Genomic DNA, 23379 nt, shown 5'->3' on the forward strand with positions numbered 1-23379 from the left:
AAATTGTAGCTCTATCCTTCCCCCCTTTCTCTCCCCCCTTCTACACATAAGTTCATGTAATCCTTTTTCTTCTTCTCTACCCACTATTTTAAGTTCTTGTAAACCGTGTCGAGCTCCATTCTCATGGAGATGATGTGGTAAATAAACTTAAGGTTTAGATTAGATTAGATACCTCTGGGGAGAATAGACAAAGGGCTTTTTTACAGCAAAGCACCAAAAGAGGAAGGGGAAAAAGAAGAGCACAGTATCGAGGAGTCCAGATATGATCTCAGAAATAGATGCTAATCAGGGGAATGAAGGAGTAGTTGTTAATTTAACCCAACGGGTACTCACTGAGGTTGAACAGCGAGCTTTACAAAAGGGTTTATCCTTTGTAAATACATATAGACATGATCCATTTCAGACACTGCAGATGAGACGCATGATGAGACCATGAAGTTTAGACCTCACTCGACCTGGTTTTCCCCTACTCCCCTTGATCCTCTTCTGAAAGTGTTTAAGGAGCTGGTATTGACAGACATAAGTGAAATGGAAAGGCACCCTGAGAGGTTAACTTTTAATTTAACTAAAGAAGAACATAATGCTTTAAGATGTCTAGAAGAAAACCCCGATATCATCATCAAAAAAGCTGATAAGGGAAGGGCCATTGTTCTACAAACTAAAGATGATTACATTCTAGAAGTGTATAGACAATTACAGAATGAAAATGACCATCAAATTTTGGACGGGGATCCTACTACAAGTATAAAAATAAGGATAGAAGAACTAACAAGTGATGGTTTGGAAAAAGGGTACCTAACAGCTAGTGAGTTTAAATATTTGAATTTTAAATCTCCTAAATGTCCGGTATTTTATACCCTTCCAAAAATACATAAGAGACTTGTTCAACCTTCAGGCAGACCTATTGTGTCTAGCCATAGATCTCTTTTAGAACCCCTGTCCAATTTTTTAGATCATTTTTTACAACCTTTTGTGAAAGAAACCTCCTACATACAGGACTCTGGTGATTTTTTGAAAAAAAATAGCTAATCTGCAGTTTTGGGAGTCAGATGAAGCCTGGTTGGTGAGTCTGGATGTACAGTCACTGTATATGGTAATCCCACACGAAGAAGCTTTACAGATATTATGTCATTATCTTGACCAACGGGAAGGTGAACAAAGAGTCCCCACAGCATTCTTAGTCAATTTGGCTGAGATAATAATAATAATTTATTTATATACTGCCCTACCGCAAAGTTCTAGGCGGTTTACATACGTTAATAACTTTATACAAACAATGATTACAAATACAGTACTTTAAATAGTACGAAAATTATACAATAAAAATACTAAAATTATGCTATAAAATTCTATAATTATACAGTAAAATAAGATACAATTTGCTAAAATACAGTGAAAAACCTCGAGAATCTTCTGGCTTTAAGATCTATACTATTTGCCATGTGTGAGAACTTTTTTATGTTCAATGGAGAGTATTATAAACAGAGAATGGGAGTCGCCATGGGGGCTTCAATGGCGCCCTCTATTGTGAATCTATTCATGTCTAATTTTGAATCGAAATGAATTGTTGAGAATCCTTACAGTGAGAAGTTTTCACACTGGTCAAGGTATATCGATGATATCTTCTTTGTGTGGAGGAGTGACCGTGGGCATCTAGAGCAGTTCCTGGGGTGGTTCAACACTTGCCATCCGAATATTTTATTTGTTATGCAGTGTGATACAATTAAAATCACTTTTTTTGGATATAATACTGAAACGAGCTGGCAATGAAGTGCAAACCATGGTGCATAGGAAGGTAACATTTTTGCATTTTGACAGTTTTCATCCTCCTCATTTAAAAAAGAATTTGCCAATATCGCAGTTTTTATGATATAGAAGAATATGCAGCACTGTGCCGGAGTTCAAAGAGCAATCAAAAATTCTGAAGAATAAATTAAGACAACGGGGCTATCCAGAAAAAGTGATTCACAAAGCATATTTAAGAGCATTATATGCAAATAGAGAGTTAATGCTGTTGAATAAACCTCCACAATTAAATGATAGAGTGATGACCTGCACTATTAAATTCGATCAAAAATCACATCAATTAGGAAGAATCTTGCACAAACCCTGGCCCTTGATTAGGATGTTGCCACCTTTTAAGGAACATGAGTTACGTTTAGCATACAGAAGGGGCTCAAATTTAAAAGAAAAACTTAGCCCCACGGTATTAACAATAAATGTAGATGGTAGCAGAGAGGAGCCTCAACATACAGCCTGTGGAAATTGCATGAATTGTGCAATCATGGTGATATCGTCTGAATTTGTAAATCCATTGAATCAAAAAACATATGTGTTCAAAAATAGGACAACATGCACGACAGATTTTGTAGTGTACTGTATTGTTTGCCCATGCTCGAAAGTCTATGTGGGTCAGACTACCCGTCAACTACGGGTCAGATTAAATGAACACAGAAGTGCTTTATTCATGCAGAATATACAAGCTCCAATGGTTCAACATTGTTTAGATTTTAACTATGATTTTTTTTTCAGCTGAAGTGTTTTGTGTTGGATCATGTAGAGCAGGATATACGTGGAGGGAACAGGCAGCTATATCTTCAACAACGAGAACAGCGTTGGATCTACGAGCTGGGATCAGTAACTCCTGCAGGATTTGAATGAGTATAGACATATTATTTTTATTAATTACAAGTTGTTTCTGTTCTTGTGGATTATTGAAATTGCCACAATTCCATTGAACCAATCCAGTACTGCTGTGGCTGGGTTAGTCAACCAATGAAGAGAGTCCTACTGTTCCTCTGAGCAATGACGCGGAGGAGAGTGATTGGTGTATCTCTCTATAAAACACTATGAGAAGATGCTATGAGAATAGGATGCTGGTGAGATCGTGCGAGCAAACAATGCAGTGAGTACTTTATATTTATATCTCCCTGAGGGAATTTTTGTTATGAGAGAGGTTTATATCCTTATTTTTATAGACGTGTTTAAAGAAAGTGGAGGTCAGGAAGCCCTGAAGAAACGGTGATTTACCATGAAATGTTGGCTAGTAGACAAGACGCCACCTGAAAGTTTTACAACACAGTTGTCAATGTTGCTAAATAACATCTCAGTCCTACACTCAAAATTAGCATAGTGGCAATTGTATATTCTCCATGGAAGTTTTTTATGCCGATGATGTGGATGGAGGAGGCTTGAGCATTTATGCCCTGCCATAACAAACCTTCCGTTGAGTTAATACTCTCAGCCTTATGAGTAGAGCAAGTTTGTGATTATCATTGATTTATCCACTTTCACTTTTTGCAGATTTAGTAACGCTCAAGAGTCATGCCATAAGACTAGTGTTCTGGATTATCTAAAACAGTGTATCTCAACCTGTGTGCCTCCTGAGATTCCAAGTGTGCCGTGGCACACTGAGGAGGAAGAGAGCTGACTTCCCTACATGGTACAGTGCCAGCACTGCCTGATTCACTGAAGGCCTGCATGTTTCCCCCTTCTCTCTAGCATACTCCGGCTTCCCCACTGGCCTTCCGGTCTCACTTTTAAAGCTAATTACAACAGCCTGCAGAGGATAGCCGATAGGTAAAATGATTTTATTTTCAACATAGTGATTGAAATGTGTCAGTTTTGAGAATTTATATCTGCTGTGTATATGGATAATGAATGGAAAATATTGCATTACAATTAGTAAAGGGGATGGGATCTGAGGCAGAGCTTGGGTGGGCCTAGGGAGGGCTGTGGTTGGGGTACTCAGTTGATATTTGTTAGACTTAGGGGGTACTTAGCTTGAAGTAGTTGAAAAACACTGCTGTAGGCAATCAGCTGATGCTAGTGCCTCTCCTTCTCTCTGATCCTCTTCCCTGCTGGCACCACATACTGATGTCTCAGGGCCCATCTGGAGGGCCTCTGCACATGCACAGACGTCAACGTGATGATGTCATGTATATACGTGATGTCATCATGGTGACATTTACGCACTTCTGGGTGCCTCAAGCCGTGACCACTACCTTTAGTGTGCTCCGGCTCGAGAAAGTTTGAGAGACACTGCTCTAAGGGAACTGGACCCTGAGACAAGAGATCTGTGTGCACCGCTAGCTGAGACATTTATCTCTGCAGGTGCACCAAGTTCCCATACTATATTCGATGTGGCCAATCAGGAGCCACTAGGATCACCCGTCTGGGATGGATTGCTATTGACAGATGACTTGACCTATCATGGGCCATAGGAGAAGCACATACGTTGACCACTGTTGGACCAGAGCATCTAAACCTTCACTTCTTGGTTTGGCTCTTCTGTTGAAAAATAAAGACACTTTCTTGTTGTCTGCTGTGGTCAATCATGGGGGGCCCCCTAGTAATGCACTATGCAGTTGAACGCCCTTCTGGGATAGTGACTACTCCCCCGAGTCTAAGGTCTTACTGCTGAGATAGTCAGCTTGCTATTGTCTAACCCAGGGGTGCCCAAATGGTCAATCGCATTGTCTTTGCGATCTTGTTCTTCCTGCCTCCAAGCGCGTACAAGCGCTGGACCCACAAGCCTTCACCTCTGATGTCAGAATTGACGTCAGAGGTGAAGGCTTCTGGGTCCGGTGCTTGTACACGCCAGGCCTGGCTCAGGGAAGCAGGGAGAAATTGGCATAGTGGCTTGGGGGTGGGGGCAGGGGGAGAGAAAGAATCGGGGAAGTGGAGAAATCGGCGCAAAGGCTTGGGGGGGGCAGGGGGAAGAAAGAAAAAAAGACAGACAGACAGTGGGAGAGAGAAAGAAAGACAGAAATAAAGAGGGGGCAGGGGAAGAGAGAAAGACAGGCAGGCAGGCAGGGGGAGAGAGAAAAGGCAGGGAAAGAAAGAAAGACAGAAATAAAGAGGGGGCAGGGGGGAGAGAGAAAGAAAGAGACAGAAAGAAAAGGGGGGGCAGAAAGAAAGAAATATTGGATTTACAGTCAGAAGAAGGAAGTGCAACCAGAGACTCATGAAATCACCAGACAAAAAGGTAGGAAAAATTATTTTATTTTCAATTTAGTGATCAAAATGTGTCCGTTTTGAGAATTTATATCTGCTGTCTATATTTTGCACTATGGCCCTCTTTTACTAAACCGCAATAGCGGTTTTTAGTGCAGGGAGCCTATGAGCATAGGGAGCTGCGAGGGGCATTCAGCACAGCTACCTGCACTAAAAACCACTATCGAGGTTTAGTTACTGAGGTGACATTGCATATTTTAAAGTCATCTGCCTTGACCTCTGAAAACCCTCCCGAATACAAATGATAATTAATACTTTCTCTGCGTACAGTGTACTTTGTGTTTTTAAAAAATTTATTGTTGGTAGATCATTTTGACTTGGTCATTTTAAAAGTAGCTCGCAAGCCAAAAAAGTGTGGGCACCCCTGGTCTAACCCTACATGTGCTGCTGATATTGCTTGCAGATTGATCTCTGCCGAACTGAACAGCAGCTTGGCCTCAAGGCTCAATGGAGCACTTCTGGTACCACCCTATTGATTCACAAAAGCCACTGCTGTGGCATTGTCTTAGAACACCCTGACTGCTTTGCCTTCCTGGTGCTTCTCCAGAGTTTGCATGTTGAGCTGAATGGCTCATAGCTCCAGATGGTATATGGACCACTTCTTCTGCAAGAGAGTATGTCAGCCTTGGACTTCATCTTCAACAGTATCATCCCCAGCCGTAGAGACTGGCATTGGTCATCAAAATCACCCAAGGGGAGATATGGAGTGGCATGCCTCTTGCCAGGGACTCCGGTCTCAGCCATCAATGTAAGCTCTGCCGAACCTTTACTGTCCATTCCAGTGGCTTCTGGAGCGAATCCTTCTATGGGGACAAGCGGTACAACAGAGCATGCTGGAGGAGTCACATATGAGCCCTAGCCCATGGTCACTGTCATGGAACATAATGTTTGGAAATAGTGCCTTACTGTAGGTGCTGGAATTGTAAAGAAGTTCGAGATCTATTTCACAAGTTTCCATTTGCGTGGCTCGGGAAAAAAGACCCTGTCCTCCGCAATGTTGAAGCATATTCTGAAGTACCCCAATTGTTGAATTAGCTCTAAGTGACTCTTGTGGAAGCTGATTCAACCCAGGTCCTGCAAGTTGGGCCGTCTGAATCACTGCACTCTCTCCTCCCAATTTGGCTCCATTAGCTAATCATCCCAAATAGGTATGCACTTGAATTCCTTTCTTTCGGAGATGGACCGCTGCCACCACCATTACCTTGGTGAAGGTGCGTGGTGCTGGAACAAGCCCAAATGGAAGGGCAGAGAATGAGAAGTGTCTCCTCCAGCAAATGGAATCTCAAGAATCTCCTTTGAAATGGATCAATTGGAATATGGGGTAGGCTTCCATCAAATCTAAGGATACCAGAAACTCCCCTGGAGCAACCACCACAATGATTGACTGAACAGTCTCCATGTGAAAGCACAGCACCTTCAAAGCCATATTGACTGACTTTAGATCAAGGATCTGTTTTCATTCTTCTGAGTCTTTTTTGGGGCACTATGCTTGCCCTGAATCAGTAGCATGGAATATTGCTACTCCTTGGGTTTTGGCCAGGTATTAGTGACCTAGATCGATCACCGTGAGAACAGGCTACTGGGCTTGATGGATCATTGGTCTGACCCAGTAAGGCTATTCTTATGTTCTTAAAGGGTATCTGCCCAAGCCCGATTCTGCAGGCAGAATTGGTTTTATGGCTAGCAGCCTGTCTTTCTGGTCATCCAGTATCTGCCAGGGGATAGTTGAATTTGAGTTGGTATCCGTCTCGGATTATAGCCATCACCCAGTGGTCTAAGCTGATATGCGCCCATGCCTCCCAGAAATCTGTCAGCCTTCCTTCTATCTGTGGGAGTTTGGCTACAGTCCTGGCACCATCAGGACATCTTGGAGGCTGTAGTGGAGTGGTCTAGAGGCCTGGGTACATCTAGAGTTACTGTACCTTTATCTAGAATCCTGCGCCACTCTCTAGGCTGAGAATCCTCTGGAGTACTAACACAAGTGTCTGAGTAGATCCTCGAGAATTCCAAGGTCTACTGTCCAGAAGCGTCTTATGGCCATACTGGCCATAAGATTATCCAAACCCTTTCCAAAAAACATCTGCCCCTTAATGGGGAGTCTGCTTAAGGTGGCTTTAGAGGCCGAATCTTCTGCCCATTGTCTGATCCAAAGCATTCTGTAGGCAGAGATGGAATAAGTTAACACGTTGCTCAGGACTCTAATAATGTCATCATCATCATAATAATAATAACAGCTTATATACCGCAATACCATGAAGTTCTATGCGGTTTACAGAAGATTAAGCAAAGGTAACAAATTGAATTGACTTTAAGAGGGGAGGAAGAAAGAGAATTAATAGGACAGGAAATTCAATGTTGAGGAGAGAGTGATCAAAAGGACAAGTTAATCGCTATAGAGGGGAGAGAGAAGAGAGGATCAGTTGTCTAGATGCTTTAGGAGCAAGTGTGTTTTTAGACGTTTCCTAAATTCCCCATAAGTAGTGGGCGAAAGCAACTGTTCTAGGTCTTTACCCCATGATGTTGCTTGGTGTGAGAGAAGGTGTTCATGGTGTTTTTTCAGTTTACAAGCTCGAACTGGGGGGGAAACGAAATTGGAATGTGAGCTTCTCTTGTGTCTGTTGGCTGAGAAGAAGAAAAGGTCAGTTATGTATTTAGGGGCAAGTCCGTGTAGTGCTTTAAAGCAGAAGCAGGCAAATTTAAACTTTACGCGCACCGCCATTGGCAACCAATGCAACTGCCGGTAGTAGGGTGTTACGTGGTCAAACTTCCTCAGCCCAAAGATCAGTCTGACTGCTGCATTTTGCATCAATTGTAAATGTTGCATATTCTTTTGGGAAATTGCTAAATAAGCGATGTTACAGTAGTCAAGTAGACTTAGTACGAGGGATTGGACTAGGGTTCTGAATGCCAATGTATCGAAGTAAGCTTTAATGGATCTGAGTTTCCAGAGAGTAAAGAAAAGAATCCCTTTCTGATTAAGGAGTCTACCTGGTCTTTCATGGTTAGGCATTGATCCAAAGTTACACCTAGTATCTTAATGGTGGGCTGGATAGGGTAACTAAATTTATTGATACATAGTGGTGATTTGGTGTCAAGCGGATGTGGCAAAGCAACGAAGAAAGTTGTTTTTTCTGAATTAAGTTTGAGCCTAAAGTTTGTCATCCAGTGCTCCATCATGTTTATGGCTTCTGAAGCTTTGGGAATAGTTTCAGAGACAGAATTAGCGAATGGGATGATCATACGAGAGGAGTTCCATCCCCTTTTCCATCTTGGTCGCACTTCTTTGAACCTTTTCTAGCGCCACTATATCTTTCTTGAGATAAGGAGACCAGAATTGAATGCAATACTCCAGATGAGGTCACACCATGAGCGATACAGGAGCATTATGACATTCTTAGTTTTGTTAACCATCCCTTTTTTTAATAATTCCCAGCATCCTGTTTGTTTTTGGCCGCCACTGCACATTGGGTGGAAGGTTTCATCCAAAGTTTATACCTAGTATCTTAATGGTGGGCTGGATAGGGTAACTAAGTTTATTGATACATAGTGTCTATAATGACACTCAGATCCTTTTCTTGGGCGCTAACCCCCAAGATGGACCCTAGCATCCGGTAACTCTATACCCATTCAATGTATACCCATTATTTTCTGATTAGAGATCCTCTGTGTTCATCCCACACTTGTTTGAACTCTGTCACCGTTTTCTTCTCCACCACCTCCCTTGGGAGCGCATTCCACGCATCAACCACCCTCTCCGTAAAGAAGAATTTCGTAACATTACTCTTGAGTCTACCACCCCTCGACCTCAAATTATGCCCTCTAGTTTTACCTTTTTCCTTTCTCTGGTTTAGATTTTGTGCTACGCTAATACCTTTCAAGTATTTGAACGTCTGAATCATATCTTCCCTGTCCATCTTTTCCTCTAGGGTATACATTTTCAGGGCTTCCAGTCTCTCCTATGTCTTCTGGCGCAAACCTCCTACTTACTATTTTCGTTGCCTTCCTCTGGACCGCTTCAAGTCTTTTTATGTCCTTTGCCAGATACGGTCTCCAAAATTGAACACAATACTCCAAGTGGGGCATCACCATCAACCTGTACAGGGACATCAACATCTTCTTTCTTCTACTGGTCATGCCTTTCTCTATACAGCCCAGCATCCTTCTGGCAACAGTCACTGTCTTGCTACACTGTTTCTTTGCTTTTAGATCTTCAGACACTATCACCTCAAGGTCCCTCTCCCCATCTGTGCAAATCAGCCTCTCACCACATACTGTTCCTTCTGATTTCTAATCCCCAAATGTATTACTCTGCACTTCTTTGCATTGAATTTTAGTTGCCAGATATTAAACCATTCTTCTAATTTTTGCAGATCCTTTTTCATGTTTTCCACGCTCTCCTCAGTGTCTACTGTTACAAATCTTGGTTATCATCCACAGAAAGGCAAACTTTTCCTTCTAACCTTTCAGCAACGTCGCTCACAAACATATTGAACAGGATTGGCCCCAACACCGATCCCTGAGGGACTCCACTACTCACCTTTCCCTCCTCTAAGCGAATTCCATTAACCACCACCCTTTGGCGTCTGTCCGCCAACCAGTTTCTAATCCAGTTCACCACTTTCGGTCCTAACTTCAGCCCGTCAAGTTTGTTCAAGAGCCTTCTATGACCAACTGTGTCAAAGGCTTTGCTGAAATCTAAGTAAATTACATCTAGCATAGAAACATAGAAAATGACGGCAGAAAAGGGCCACGGCCCATCTAGTCTGCCCACACTAATGGCCTACCCCCTAACTTCCTAATAAAAAAATTCAATCAGATTCGTTTAGAACAATTTACCTTTAGTAAAACCATGTTGCCTCAGATCATGTAACTCTTTTGATTCTAGGAATTTTACTATCCTTTCTTTCAGCAACGCTTCCATTATTTTTCCAATAACCGAAGTGAGGCTTACTGGCCTGTAGTTTCCCATTTCATCTCTACAACCACTTTTGTGAATAGGGACCACATCCGCTCTTCTCCAATCCCCAGGAACCACTCCTGTCTCCAAAGATTTGTTGAACAAATCTTTAATAGGACCCCCCAGAACCTCTATGAGCTCCCTCAGTATCCTGGGATGGATCCTGTTAGGTCCCATCGCTTTGTCCACCTTCAATTTTTCAAGTTGTTCATAAACACTTTATTCTGTGAATGGCATGGTATCTGCTCCATTCTCGTGTGTAACTTTGCCAGACAATCTCAGTCCTTTATGACTAAACCTCCTCACTAGGGTTTAAGTTCGCTTGGTAACCTGAGCTACCAGTAAGTTGACCTTAAGCTGGACAAATGTACTCATAATTGAGCACTGGGGGGCGGGCTTGATGCTGGGAATTATTAGAAAGAGGGTATGGTAGATGAGACTAAGGGTAGTGTGGTGCCGTAGTGCAGCCTCGCCTTAGGTTTTGCATTCAGTTGGCTGCCTTGTCTCAGTAGGGATGTGGTAGAATTAAAAAAGGTTCAAGATGATACCATACCATATCGTTTCTTATATCCTGCAAGGATTAAATGTTGTTTACAGTCTTAAAAATCCTCAAACTAGGTTCTACAAGTTATAACAATTATTCAACAATGGTTAATGAGAAAAAAAGATGCGTGTTTAACAATTTCCTGAACTGATATGATTCAAGATGCTACAACCTCAGTGGTAAACTATTCCAAACTTTAGGTCCTTGGTCTTCAAAAGTAGATTAATGTGATTGTTTGCAGTGAATATAAAGAGGAGAAGGATAATTTAATTTGTAACTCTGTATTAATCTAAAAAAAAAATTGTGCTCTAGCACTGATACCATATATAGCTTTATGGACCATGCAAGCAATCTTTTAAAATTGGTTACCATTGAAAAAAGAATCTATGTAACTTATTCAAAGTAGACTAGCCCTCTCAAATTGTTTACATGAAAAATTAATCTAGCCACTGTATTCTGCAATAGCTGTAGTCTTATATTCCTTTTCTGATATGCTACAATACTAGGAGTTGCAATAATCTAAATATGGAAGTAGTAAAGCTCGAACAGTGATCCTAAAGCTAGACTGACTTAAAACTTTTTTTTTTTTTTTATTTTATTTTTTTTTAAAGTTGTGAATAAAACACTTTATTTATCCAGAACAGTCTTGGCTCTGGAAAATGTAAATACAGTTCAAAGGGGAGGGGTGGTCATCACAGCCAGTTTCCTGTATATTGATTTTTATACTTTTGATATTTTGTAAATAAAGATGACAAACTAAATGTATTCAATGCTTTTATTTATTTCTGGAAAGATGGCTGTGTTCTGCTTCCAAGCATCCATTACAGCGAGAAACTAGGAACCAACATTAAATTATTTTTCTTTCACAGCTGCAGTTTGTTTTTTAGGCTTTAGTTTGAAATACAGAAAGATCATTGCAACCCCTGCATATGTTGCCAACACACAATTCCTCCTGCCTGTGATCCACCAGACTGACTTAAAACTGATCTTGCTCTTACTGGCCTTGACTAAAAAAAAAAGATTTATTACCCATCTACCCACATCCCTACCTCCCCTGTTCTCTGTCTCTATGGACAACACTCTCACCCTCCCTGTATCGTCTGCTTGCAATCTCAGGGTCATCTTTGACTCCGCTCTCTCCTTCTCCGCCCAGCTATAACATACCGCTAAAACCTACTGCTTTTTCCTCTATAATATTAACAAAATCCAGCCCCTCCCCTCCGAGCATACTACCAAAACCCTTATCAGTGCTCTCATCACCTCCCACTTAGACTACTGCAACTTGCTACTCTCAGATCTTCCACTCAGTCATCTTTCTCCCCTTTAATCTGTTCAAAATTCAGTTGCATGACTCATTATACGAGAGCCACTATACTCACATTACCTCTCTCCTAAAGTCACTTAATTGGCTCCCCATTCATTTCCAAATACAATTCAAACTCTTCTTACTGACCTACAAATGCATTCACTCAGCTATCTCTCTTCACTTATCTCTCCTTATATCTGTCCCCTTCCCCATGAGCTCCACTCAGCCAGTAGGTCTCTCATATCTGTGCTTTTCTCCTTTACTGCCAACTCCAGACTATAATTGCCCTTCTGTCTTGCTGCACCATATGCCTGGAACAAACTTCCCAAATCCATACGGCAGGCTCCATCTCTGGCAGTGTTCAAGTTCCAAGTACAAGTTAAATGCGCATCTCTTCGAAACTGCTCTCAACTCCTAACTCTTCTCACCTTGGCACTGTCTTTGCAGGGGTGCAGATACCTCTTCTCCTCTCCGCCCCCATGTACCTTTAAATGTTCGCTGGTGATGCTGGTGCCACCATCTTGAAAGCCAATCTCCCACAGTACACCACTGTGTACAAACACCTATTTGGCAGAGGAATCGGATCTCTGATTGAAAATATGAATATTGGAGATTTATGGAAAAGAATTGCACCACCACCATGGTTCCTAACCGCTAAAGAAGACGCATTGACCCATCCAATCACATCACTATTTAATCGATTTTGCATGATTAATGTGGGTTTCTTGAAAAAATGCATGGTGGGCTAAATCTTACCCAAGATATGCTAGAATTTTCTTCCACTTAGATTATTAAGGTTAAGAGAAACTATATTTATATCATGATTAGCCATTAAGAAACAATAATATGGAGAAAATTCTTCTCCCAGTGAACAATGAATACAAATTAGAAGAAAGCCATTCATTCAAATGCAACAAAACATCCAGTCACTCAAAAGAAAACAAACATCTGGTCTCTGTATGTATGTTATATATATCATGCCTTAGATACATTCGTGTACTTACCCAATTTGGGTGAAACCCTTCCAAAGAACCAAAAATAACTTCGTTGAGGCCTGTATTCATGAGGCTCGGGAAGTTTCACACCCCTCTCCACAAGTTTTGCCTCTCCACATTTTGCCCCTGGATACTTTTTAATCATCCACACCTTTCACCTCCATGATGTTTAGCCTCTTTGCATTCTGCCCTGGGTACTTTTTCAGAGTGTCTCAAAGTGTAGGGGCTAGGATTTACACCTGTCTGTGTGACAGGGTGTACATCTTATCATGGGGAGCCGAATGTCCCTGGGAGAAAATCATCTAGGTGTGAGGGCAGTCCCCTAAACCCCTTTGTAAAGTTAGGGTGAATAAGGGAGGCACAAATTGAGTGATGCCTCACCCTTTTGGTATGGGGGACAAGGACAAGTACTCCTTGGCTGGGGAGTCCTAGAATGATAGTTATTGGTCTCTGAGATTTTTTCTTTAGAGACAGACACTCATAGGTGACTCTCAGGGAAGGAATGCTGGCTTCTAACCCCCAGTAAACCTGCATGAAGGAGGATGAACCTGCCAGATCATGGTCAAACGGAGGACGAGAGGAGGATGAACCTGTTCACAAGAAAGAACCTGTGAGATCGTGGCCAGATGATTAGAGGAGCAAGCAGAGGAAGGACCCATTCACACTGGGATAGGCTCTAGCCAAAGGGAAGTATGATCTAATCACAGGAAAGACTATATGCCTTTGTTTAAAAACCTATATAAAAAGGTTCAGCATCATAGCAATTCAGTCAACATCCACAGCAATTAGTTTAGTTTAACTATGAATTCAGTTATCTCGAAATGCAGGAAGTTGCTCAATGAGAATCACATTTAACTGTTTTCAAAACGAATGGCCAATGACATCCATGCCATTTGGGTGTGTGAAAATGGTCGATTTGCAAGGAACGTGTTTGTACCAGAGGTATTGATGGCGAATCTGTAAATGTCATTAATTCCCACAACCATGCAGCACAAGCAACAAGACCCGAAGCAGCCCAACTTATCAATGAATAAACTGCCAGGCCAAGGACAACACAAAAAATGCCACAACAGATCCTTATAGAAATCATTTCAGGGGCCCATGCCAATGTTGGAGTGCTTTTCCCAAGAAAAAAAATTCACTGAAAAGAATGATTTTATCAGCAAGACAACTTGGCAGCATCCCATGGTGGGTCTAGGATGCTTCAGCCTGGTTCAGCTTGATTGTTTAACCACAGCTGTTTTATCGTGGCCATTGTAATGGCAAGTGCTTACCTAGCTGAAGTTTCAAGGTTTAAAAAAGAAGGGGGGGATAGCCCCACCTTACCTGGTGTTTCTTTACTTCACCCTTCACCCACCTGTGTTCGTCTTCTCCTGCCTCTGTATTAGAGAATGATGTTTGGAAAAAAATTGTCCCCGCCCTATCCCCGCAAACCATCTGATCCCATCTGCACAAGCCTCAAATAGTTGATTTTATACTGAACTTATTTTATTAAAGTATAAAAAGAAACAATATTATGTACAATTGTCATTTTATTAATCACAAATAATACAGAGCAAGGATAAACAAAACCCCTGTCTCCCCTCTCCTTTCTCTCACAAATATTCCCTCCACTATAGAGAAAACTGAAGTCAAATTGGTACTACAGATTGCTACATTGAAAAATCAAGCTAACAGAATACTTCAGTCACACATGGCAGGAATAGTGTTAGGCGAGTGCATCTACCCCCTGTTCAGAGAGAGCCCTAAGCTAGCTGGAAGCTAAAGAAGAACTGCCTGGGCTTTTCAGTCCCAAGTTATGTTTAACACCAGCTCTATCATGATACATATTTCAAATCTGATATTCCTTTTTTTAATGTATTTTTAGTGAGAATGGCAAATGATCCAGACAGAATAATTAAAACAGCATAACAACCAAAGAGGAAGAACAAGAATGTGAAGAAAGGATCTAACAAAGACAAATCTCCCCAAAGAGCGAGTCCAACAGTGGTCAGGTCGAAGTCCAGCAAAAGGAAAAACAGCAGGCCAACCCAGACCCATGCCACTCCTGGCTGCTACCTATCCAGACCAGACCATCAGCCATAATACTTTTTACTTTAAATGACCCACCAACCCCCATACAAACATCGGTCCAGATACTCCAAACCACTCAACAGACAGCCAGCATGCATACCCCTAGCAACTCTGACAATCTACACAAGCATACCACCCCTACGAACCCCCCCCCCCCGACCGCCCCTGGAGTGCAGGTAAGGGAGCACAGGCGCCATAGGCACTAACATGAGAATAAGAGCAAAAAGCAATTAAGTAGGAAGGAGATCCAGCAAACCCTCCCACAAAGCAACATAATGCTTCATGTCCAGTCTCCAGGATTTATCATAGGAACGAATCTCAAATTGAGCCATCTCTCTCAACTTGGCCCGCCATTGAAAGCTGGATGAGAGTCCCTCAGATACCCAATAGGTCAAAATCAACTTCTTAGCCATGAGAACAGCATTGTACAGGAATCTTTGTTGGGATAAGGAAAAACCCTGGTCATGTAAGGGGTCCCGAAAGTCCAGCAGAAGGGTGCCATAGTCCCATTCAATTGGCCTATAAAGGACAGATGCAAGGAGACACAGAAGATCCCGCCAAAGGGTCAACTCAGTGCACTCAAGAAACAAATGGAGGTAGGTGCCAGGTTTACACTTACACTTGACACAGAGATCACCACTCCACAATCCAAGCTGCGCCCCCCCCCCTATGCCGAGTAATATAAGCTCTATGTAATATTTTATACTGCATTTCCTGGTAGTCTGCAGACTTAGAAAAAAGAAGCAGTCCAAGAACTGGGGGTCATCCCCCTTCCAGTGCTCCCGCAATTTACTCATCCCAGGAACGCATGAAGATAGCTGCAGGACACCATACCAGTGGGACAACCGATTGAGCACAGGTGGAGTAGCTGCAAAAATCTGATCCAACGACCCAGAGTTTCAGCCCCCCCCTCACACTCCTGACAAGTAGTAGTCCAGTAATGTCGGAGTTGAAAAAAAGAAAACAAACGCGTGGAGGGAATTGCCCATTTCGCCTGAACCTGTTGGAAGGAGGGAAAGGAAGCCTCTGAAAGATCCAATGCTGTCCCATAGAGCAGTAGCTTTGCTGAGCCCGGTCCTGGAACACAGACTGCCCCAGCCAGGTGGGAACCCCAAGTTACCCTCAAACAACACATAAGGAGAGACTGCAGATGGTAAACCCTGTTGTCGTCGCCGCCACTGCCAGGCCTGCCGAAAAGGCAACAAAAAATAAGAGCGATCCCCCGATTGGACCGCATGGTCTGGCTGGGAGTGCAATAAATTAAGTCGTTTGACTATGGCGGTATAGAAAAATAAAGTTATTATTATTATTATAAATTAAAGAACTGAAAAGCCCGCAACCCACCTGGAGGGGAAGTAATGATCAGACCCCATGTAACCCTCATGAATCCAGTGCAGGAGGGCAGCAACATTATACAACTGGATATCCAGAACATTCTAATCTAATCTAATCTAATCTAAACCTTAAGTTTATATACCACATCATCTCCATGAGAATGGAGCTCGACACGGTTTACAAGAACTTAAAATAGTGGGTAGAGAAGAAGAAAAAGGATTACATGAACTTATGTGTAGAAGGGAGGAGAGAAAGGGGGGAAGGATAGAGCTACAATTTGCTGAAAAGCCAGGTTTTTCAACCCGCCAGCCCCCCTAGCCAAAGTCAGCTTGGCCAAAGCCACGCAAGGAGCCTTAGACTTCCAAATAAACTGGGAAATAATAGAATTAAAGCGAAGTTCGTCCTGGCGACGGAGCCAAATTGGCACTGTCTGAAGGGGATAAAGTAATTTAGGGAGCAGAACCATTTTTACCAATGCCACACGCCCCAACAGACCCAATGGGAGATCCTGCCACAATTTCCCGATAGCATCAAGATGGCGAAGGATGTTCATAGAGTAGAATGTAACAGGATTGGCACTCCAGTTTATTACCAGATAACGAACAGGGGCAGCTGAAGGTGGACTAGGAAGCAAAACGTGCCACGGTTTTACGGGGCCCCCAGCCAACAACAAATATACCCTCCCATGTGTCATTACCCCTCTGTGTCCATATACCACACTCATGCAGCATTCCCTTTTGTCCATTCCTATGCTTCCATCCATGCCATCTCTTCTCTTTTTGTATATCTACCTGTGTCTTCTCGTACACCAATGTCTCTCTCATAGGCTCTTTTTCCTCCCTCCCTCACTCTTCCTTCATCCTCTTGGTTCAGCTTTTCTCTTTCCTTTCCCTTCTCTCACCTCCTCCCTGCAGGTCCTGCACCTCTCTCCCTTCAGCACCCAGGTATGGATCTGACACCTCTCCCTTCCCTCCAGTTCCACTCCTCCCACCACATGGGCCCAACATCTCTTTCCCTCCCCCTCAATCCCCAGACCAGATCCAGCACCTGTATCCCTTCCCTTCAGCAATCCCCTGCCCCCTAAGCAGGTGCAGCAGCAGCCCTCCAAAATCACATGTCCAGCAATCCTCCCTCATGATTGCAGGTTCAGCAGTCCCCCCCTCCTTCCCTCCCGATCACGGGTCCAACAGCTCCCCTCCCTTCCTCTCGTGGGCCAAACAGCAACCTCCCCAAAACCCTCCCCCCTGAAACTCCAGGCTCCCCTACCAGGTCAGCCTCTTTGTACCTCCTGCCCCAGGTCTACCAGTGTCTTAGAAGCTGCATTGACCGAAAAGGCAACGTCACAGGCCTGCTCCAGGACCTTTTACCGGGTTGAGTCCCTCCTTCTGACGTAACTTCCGGTTTCGCCTCTTCTGTCAATGAGATGTCCAAGACGCTGGTAGGCCCCGGGCAGGAGATGCAAAGGGGCTGACCTGGCAGGGGAGTCACATGGTTTTTTTTGCTGTTTGACCCGCGATTGGGAGGGATGGGGGCTGCTGGCCAGGTGAGGGTAGGTGAGGATGGAGGCAATTCATGACAGTCATCCTTTATTATGGGAACAAGGTCCTTTACCTCCTGTGGGATGGTGAAAAGCCATGCTCCCCCAAACGTGCCAAATTTTTCCCCGTTCCTGTGGGTTTGCCGCAGCTTAGCACGGGAAACAGACATTGTGTCATTCTCTAAGCAATTTTCCAAAGCATCTCATCATTTCTCAAACTTCATTCACCACTTCAGAGACGCATGCTGAACTTACAGAGAAACCAGGTGGGTTAGATGGATCCTCCATTTTGCCATCTGCGAAGTTGGAGCTGTCCTTGTCCTTCACTTCTTTGGACGCCATACCGTGTTGCTTCTCAGCACCCACTGACACCAAGTAATCTACTTCACCAATATGAGCACCATGAATAATTTTGTGTGGATTAAATTATGGACAGTGGGGGGATAAGCGATTGGGCTCAGGAGTTCAGACAATCACCATCTTCCCGCTTGCAAAGCATCACATGACCTGTCTATTCTCAGGTGTTTAAAAGTACTTCAAAATACCAACAGCTTGAGGGTTCAGCTCTTTAATTAGATTCTTTCAGATAAGCAATTTACATAATTCTTCAAAATTACTTTTTATAAGTGTAGTAGCACTACATATACATGCAAAGCCCCAAGTAGTGCCATTAAAAAAAAAAAATAGTTTTCTTTGTAAAATGGCTTCTTCTGATGTGTGTGCCACCAAATATACATGTATTTTTGGACCGCTATATGTGTGCTATAATGTTTTTTGCAGTAAGCCTTTTAGAAAATAGTAGAGGTATTTTGGAATACAGACCTAGATGACCATTTTCCAATTTAGACACCTTATACAAAGTTATATTCTAAATATATCATCTGTCACCCTTTTTTCTATCTTTTCCTACATTAAAGTTGATCCTTTCTAATGTACCACTTCATAAAAATTATATATTTTAATAAAGAAAAATACATATTTATAGAAAGAACAGTTAAGAAAAGAATTATTATTTTTTTGTCTGTGTTCTATAATTTTATTATGTTTAAATGATTTTTATTGAGCCAAGAAAAATGCACAGATTAAACATTTTCATCCAATAAACAGAGCTCAAACAAATTGTTCAAGAAATACAAACTACCCCCTCCCCTCCCCTTCCTGCGTCCCACCGTCACTAGGCATCTAAGAATAAACAGTATATTGGAAGAATTATTTTATAGCTGATCTGTGGTAGTAAAAACTTGCAAAATTATTCTTTACATATGTAGTAGTAGCTTAAAATGTAGCTTTTTATCTCTCAGGGATGTTTACTGTATGACTAACAACAGTAGTTTTTGGACTCTTCTGCCTTCTCCTTTTCTCTGCCCAAAGGGCCTTATTCTATAAATGGCGCTCATAAGTTAGATGGTGGTAGGTGCCCTACTGCTGCCTAACTTCTTAATTGCTTTAATGGGCATGGTAATTGACTGTCGGTTAAAACAAATTAAAAACTCATTTAAAAAAATAAGTGCCGTGACACATCTACAGCTTAGGTGCCGTTATCGCATCTACAGCAGGACGTCTAATGGTGCTTTACACCTTAGTGGGCGTGGTTAGGGGTGGAGTGGGACTTAGGCCCTGTTAAGCGCAATTCACTAAAGAACTTAGGGCTAGATTCACTAACCTGTGTCCGATCAGTGCCCGATTGCATGCAGGCCGACAAATTCACAAAAGGCCTGTATGCAAATGGGGACGATCATTGACACCCCTCAACCCACCACATGGATCTGTAGCTGGTCTGCGAATGCATCTAAGACTTGCAACTTTTTTTTTTAACTTTTACTTTTAAACAGCCCAGCAAGCCTGTGGTTTTAACTGCTTTAAACCCGCAGGTTAACACCACAGGCTCGCAGTGTGGGGAAGGGCAGGAGATCAGGGCTGAGAGGCCAGAGAGCAGATCGGGGCAGGCAGGAGATCAGGGCTGAGACGGGCCAGAGAGCAGATCAGGGCAGGCAGGCAGATCAGGACTGAGAAGCAGGGCGGCAGGGCAGTCAGAAAGGACCTCGGCGACTGGTCCTCAGCAGTCGCTTACTTTGGATCAGCAAGCCCAGTCGGTGTTGCTTTTTTTAATTTTAGTAAATCGCTTCCTGTCTGCATTTGGATGCCATTCCCCCTCATTTGCATATGCAGATCGGAGGATGATCGGGACAGAGGTTAGTGAATCGGGTCGGAGGGAAATCGGGTTGCAAAGGGCTCACAAACCAATCGGTACACAATCGGTTTGCTTAGTGAATCTAGTCCTTAGCTGCCTGCAATATAGGTCAGTAAAACGCTAGCCTACATTGCAGGTGTCTTAAGTTTTTCTTAGGCATCATTAGCCTTGATTTTGTTAATGGCACCTAAGTGTGACTGACAGATGGCCAGTGGACATTTTTGGTTTTTTGCACATGCTGCCGATATAAGCACCATTTATAGAATCCGGCCCAAACTGTAGAGTTCTTTGTTTGGACGAAGGTCAGTGAAGTGTGCCAAGCGATTGGCCAAAGCAAAAAAGGCAGAAACCATAGCGATATCCCAGGCATCTTCCTGGTCAAAACCATGCTCCTCCAGCTCCTTAAAGTGCTCTTCAGTTATGGTCTCAGCACGAGCGACAGCCATAGCGAACTTCAGCATTGCCAGCTCCTGATGGCTTAATTCAGCAAGTTCCCAATTCACAATAACCTACAAAACAGAAAATAAGTAACTGTAGGCCAAATATATTAAAGTGCTTATTTTTTTCTAGTCCATTTGATGCATCTTAGGATCACAATGAATCAAGATAGTTCAGCAAAATAAAACTGTACTTGTACTCTACACACTGAAAACACAGTAATTTAAAAGTTTTTCATTGAACAGTGGACAGTTCAAGAAATTCTACTGAAAGCTTGTGTTATTCCTCTGTAAACTCAGGATTCCCTTCTTTTGATTCTCTTCCAGTCTTCTACTCATGTCATCATCATTTGTCTCTCCACAATTTCTCTCTATGGCTTCTCTCATCTCGGTTTACACCCTCCCCACCTGTTCTCCCCACCATGACTCCCCCTTTCCCTCAGGATGCTCATTTCCCAGTCCCACACAGCTACTCTCTCCATCATTCTGTCTGTTCTTCCTCTCTCCCCTATCATGTCTCCTTTTTCTAGTAGCCTTCCCCCACGTAGCCAATGTTCCCTTTCTGAATTCTTCTTACCCTTCACATCTGTTTCTGCTCCACATCAGTCTCTATCCCCATCACCTAGCCTCTCTTCCCTTTAGAGCTCCTTTCCAGTATTTCAGAGCAGCATTGTCTCCCCTAACCAGTGACCCTTTTCCATTCCCTTTACCCATTCCTTTATCCCTCTCTCAGTTTTTATCTGTCTTTTTTTTTTAACTTTAACTGCGAGAGGAGCCAACCTTAACTAACGAGAGGAGCCAACGCTGTGGGTACTTGAGCACCCCCAATACTGAATGTACTCCTTGACTGTGTACAGGGAGAAGTAATTTTCATTGGGTTTAGCACCCACAATAATTTTGAAAAGTTGGCTCCTCTAGGTATTATTTATCTTTTCCATAAATGCAAAACACAAAATGGGCAAGAAATACTGAAATATACAAATTTGTCAATTACTACTGACCTAAATTACAGCAAACAAAAATCAAGAAATATAATTATTATAGTCCACTCTTGGAGGAGAGAAGCAAGAAAAGAAAACATTTGGGAAAGGGAAATACATTAACATTATCAGGAAAATAGAGCAGATATTATCCATCCATTTTTTTTTTATAAACTCAACACAAATCTAACATGGTTCATTCTGGATTGCAGTTGAAATCCCTTTACCCTTTAAGTAAAAACCTAGTTGAGCAGGTTAAAAAAAAAAATTATTTCCCTGATAGGAAATGAAACATCTGCAAGGAAACCTTAGTTGAAAAACCACTCCCAAGGATATCACTTTTTCACGGTATATTAGAAATTCTTTCCTCCGAGTTTGTGTGCACTTCGAGACATCTGGAAATATGTATATCCTTTCTCCCAAAAAGGAGACTTGCTTTAAGTTGCAATATAGTTTCAATATCATTTCTTTATCTTGGTGAAAAACAAGAGACACTAGCAATGTTGCTCGTCCTGATATTTCAATCTCAGACGATTCCAGCATAGCAGATAAATCCAGATCATTCTTATCTACATCCAAGTCTTTTTGAATTTTTTTCAAGTAATAAATTCTCTGCAACGGAGGGAGATTAGAAGCTGAAATTTTCAAAATTGTAGTCATTAAATTCTTAAAGAGATCCTGAGGAGACATAAACTTGGCTACTGGAAAATTTAAAACTCTCAAATTCAAATTTTTATTTTCTATGTTCTCAATCTTCCTCAAGATCATCATTTTATCTGTTGCTTGTTGAGTAACTAAACTTTTCGTCTCTGTTGGTAACTTCTCCAAACTAACTAAATCTAATTTATGTTGTTGAACTGATGTCTCGAGTTAGTTCATCTTGGAGGATAAATTTAAAGAAATTGTCACAAAACTGGTACATATTGCGTGTAGATTTTCTATCACAGTCCAGAGTGAGTCCAGCGTGACCGCCTGTGGTCTCTTGAGAATCTTAAGGGCGGGAAATATCTGCCTAATTTCTCTTGGCTCCTTCTGCAACAGCCAGGCCCCGATTTCCCTCTCTCTCACCACCACTCATTCTCACAGGTGCTAGGCTCCCAATGTGCAGCGGCTCCAAATTAGGAGTTGGCAATGATAGATTTACTTCCGGGTCAGAGTCAGGTTCAGCCAGCATCTCACTAGAAAGATTCTGGGGGCCCTCCAGAAGCATCTGATCCACTGCTACCTCATTGGGCACTGGGGGCATGCGAGGTCCTCTCAGACTCAGCGAAAGTTTGCCGTCTAAGCTGTGTTCTTTCCCCAGCACAGCAGCAGAAACACCTGAAGTGGATGGATTGACTGTAAAAGCTGTTATTACAGTTTGACACAGCGTTGAGATAGCAGAGATGGTTGGAGGGTTCACCCTCTGATTCCCTCTTCTTTTGTGCATCATAAAATAAATTTTCCAAAGTTTTTAAGGTAAGAAAAACTCTCCTACAGATCAGGAGCTCTCAACTTTACATGCTGCTCAGACACCAACTTGCTTCTTCCTTGAAAAATTGGCTCCTCCAGATTAATTTGAAATAATAAGTAAAATGGTCAGACCAGATATCGTGACACCAGGTGCCATCAGTTAGAGAGATGGCAGGGTCTAAAATTTCCTTTGTGGACATAGCTACCACATCTAAGTGATGAACTTTTCATGTGTTTGTGTGGGTAAAGGGAGATTGTAATTGAGTAGAGATAGAAAGTTTTTAAAGTCTTTCGTATCTGGATTGTCCTCTTCATTTAGGTGTATGTTTATGTCACCTGCAATGATATTGTAAGAAGGAATAATTGAATTATGTAGAACAAATTCACAAAAGTCCTCTTTGGCTTTTGGCCAACTTTTCAGTGGGACATAGAATAATATGCAAGATAGGGATAGGGATTCTTCTAGTTCTTTATTGCTAATTTTACAGGCTAATATTTCTAACTGATTGATCATTTTGGAATGCAATAGTTCAAACTCAAATCCTTCCTTAAGAAT

General features: G+C 42.3%; 1 protein-coding gene across 2 annotated transcripts in view; it reads right to left on the reverse strand.

The window, feature by feature from the left end:
- Nucleotides 1-19919: 19919 nt before the first annotated feature.
- LOC117346600 overlaps nt 19920-23379 on the reverse strand; it is a 43155-nt gene continuing 39695 nt past the window's right edge. For both annotated transcript variants that reach the window (XM_033916447.1, XM_033916436.1), the window contains exon 6: nt 19920-20463. In XM_033916447.1, coding sequence (XP_033772338.1) covers nt 20212-20463 — 252 coding nt within the window. In that variant the 3' untranslated portion in view covers nt 19920-20211. The remainder of the gene's footprint in view (nt 20464-23379) is intronic.

The sequence above is a fragment of the Geotrypetes seraphini genome, chromosome 1 (assembly GCF_902459505.1).
Source record: "Geotrypetes seraphini chromosome 1, aGeoSer1.1, whole genome shotgun sequence".
NCBI classification, from domain to species: Eukaryota; Metazoa; Chordata; class Amphibia; order Gymnophiona; family Dermophiidae; genus Geotrypetes; species Geotrypetes seraphini.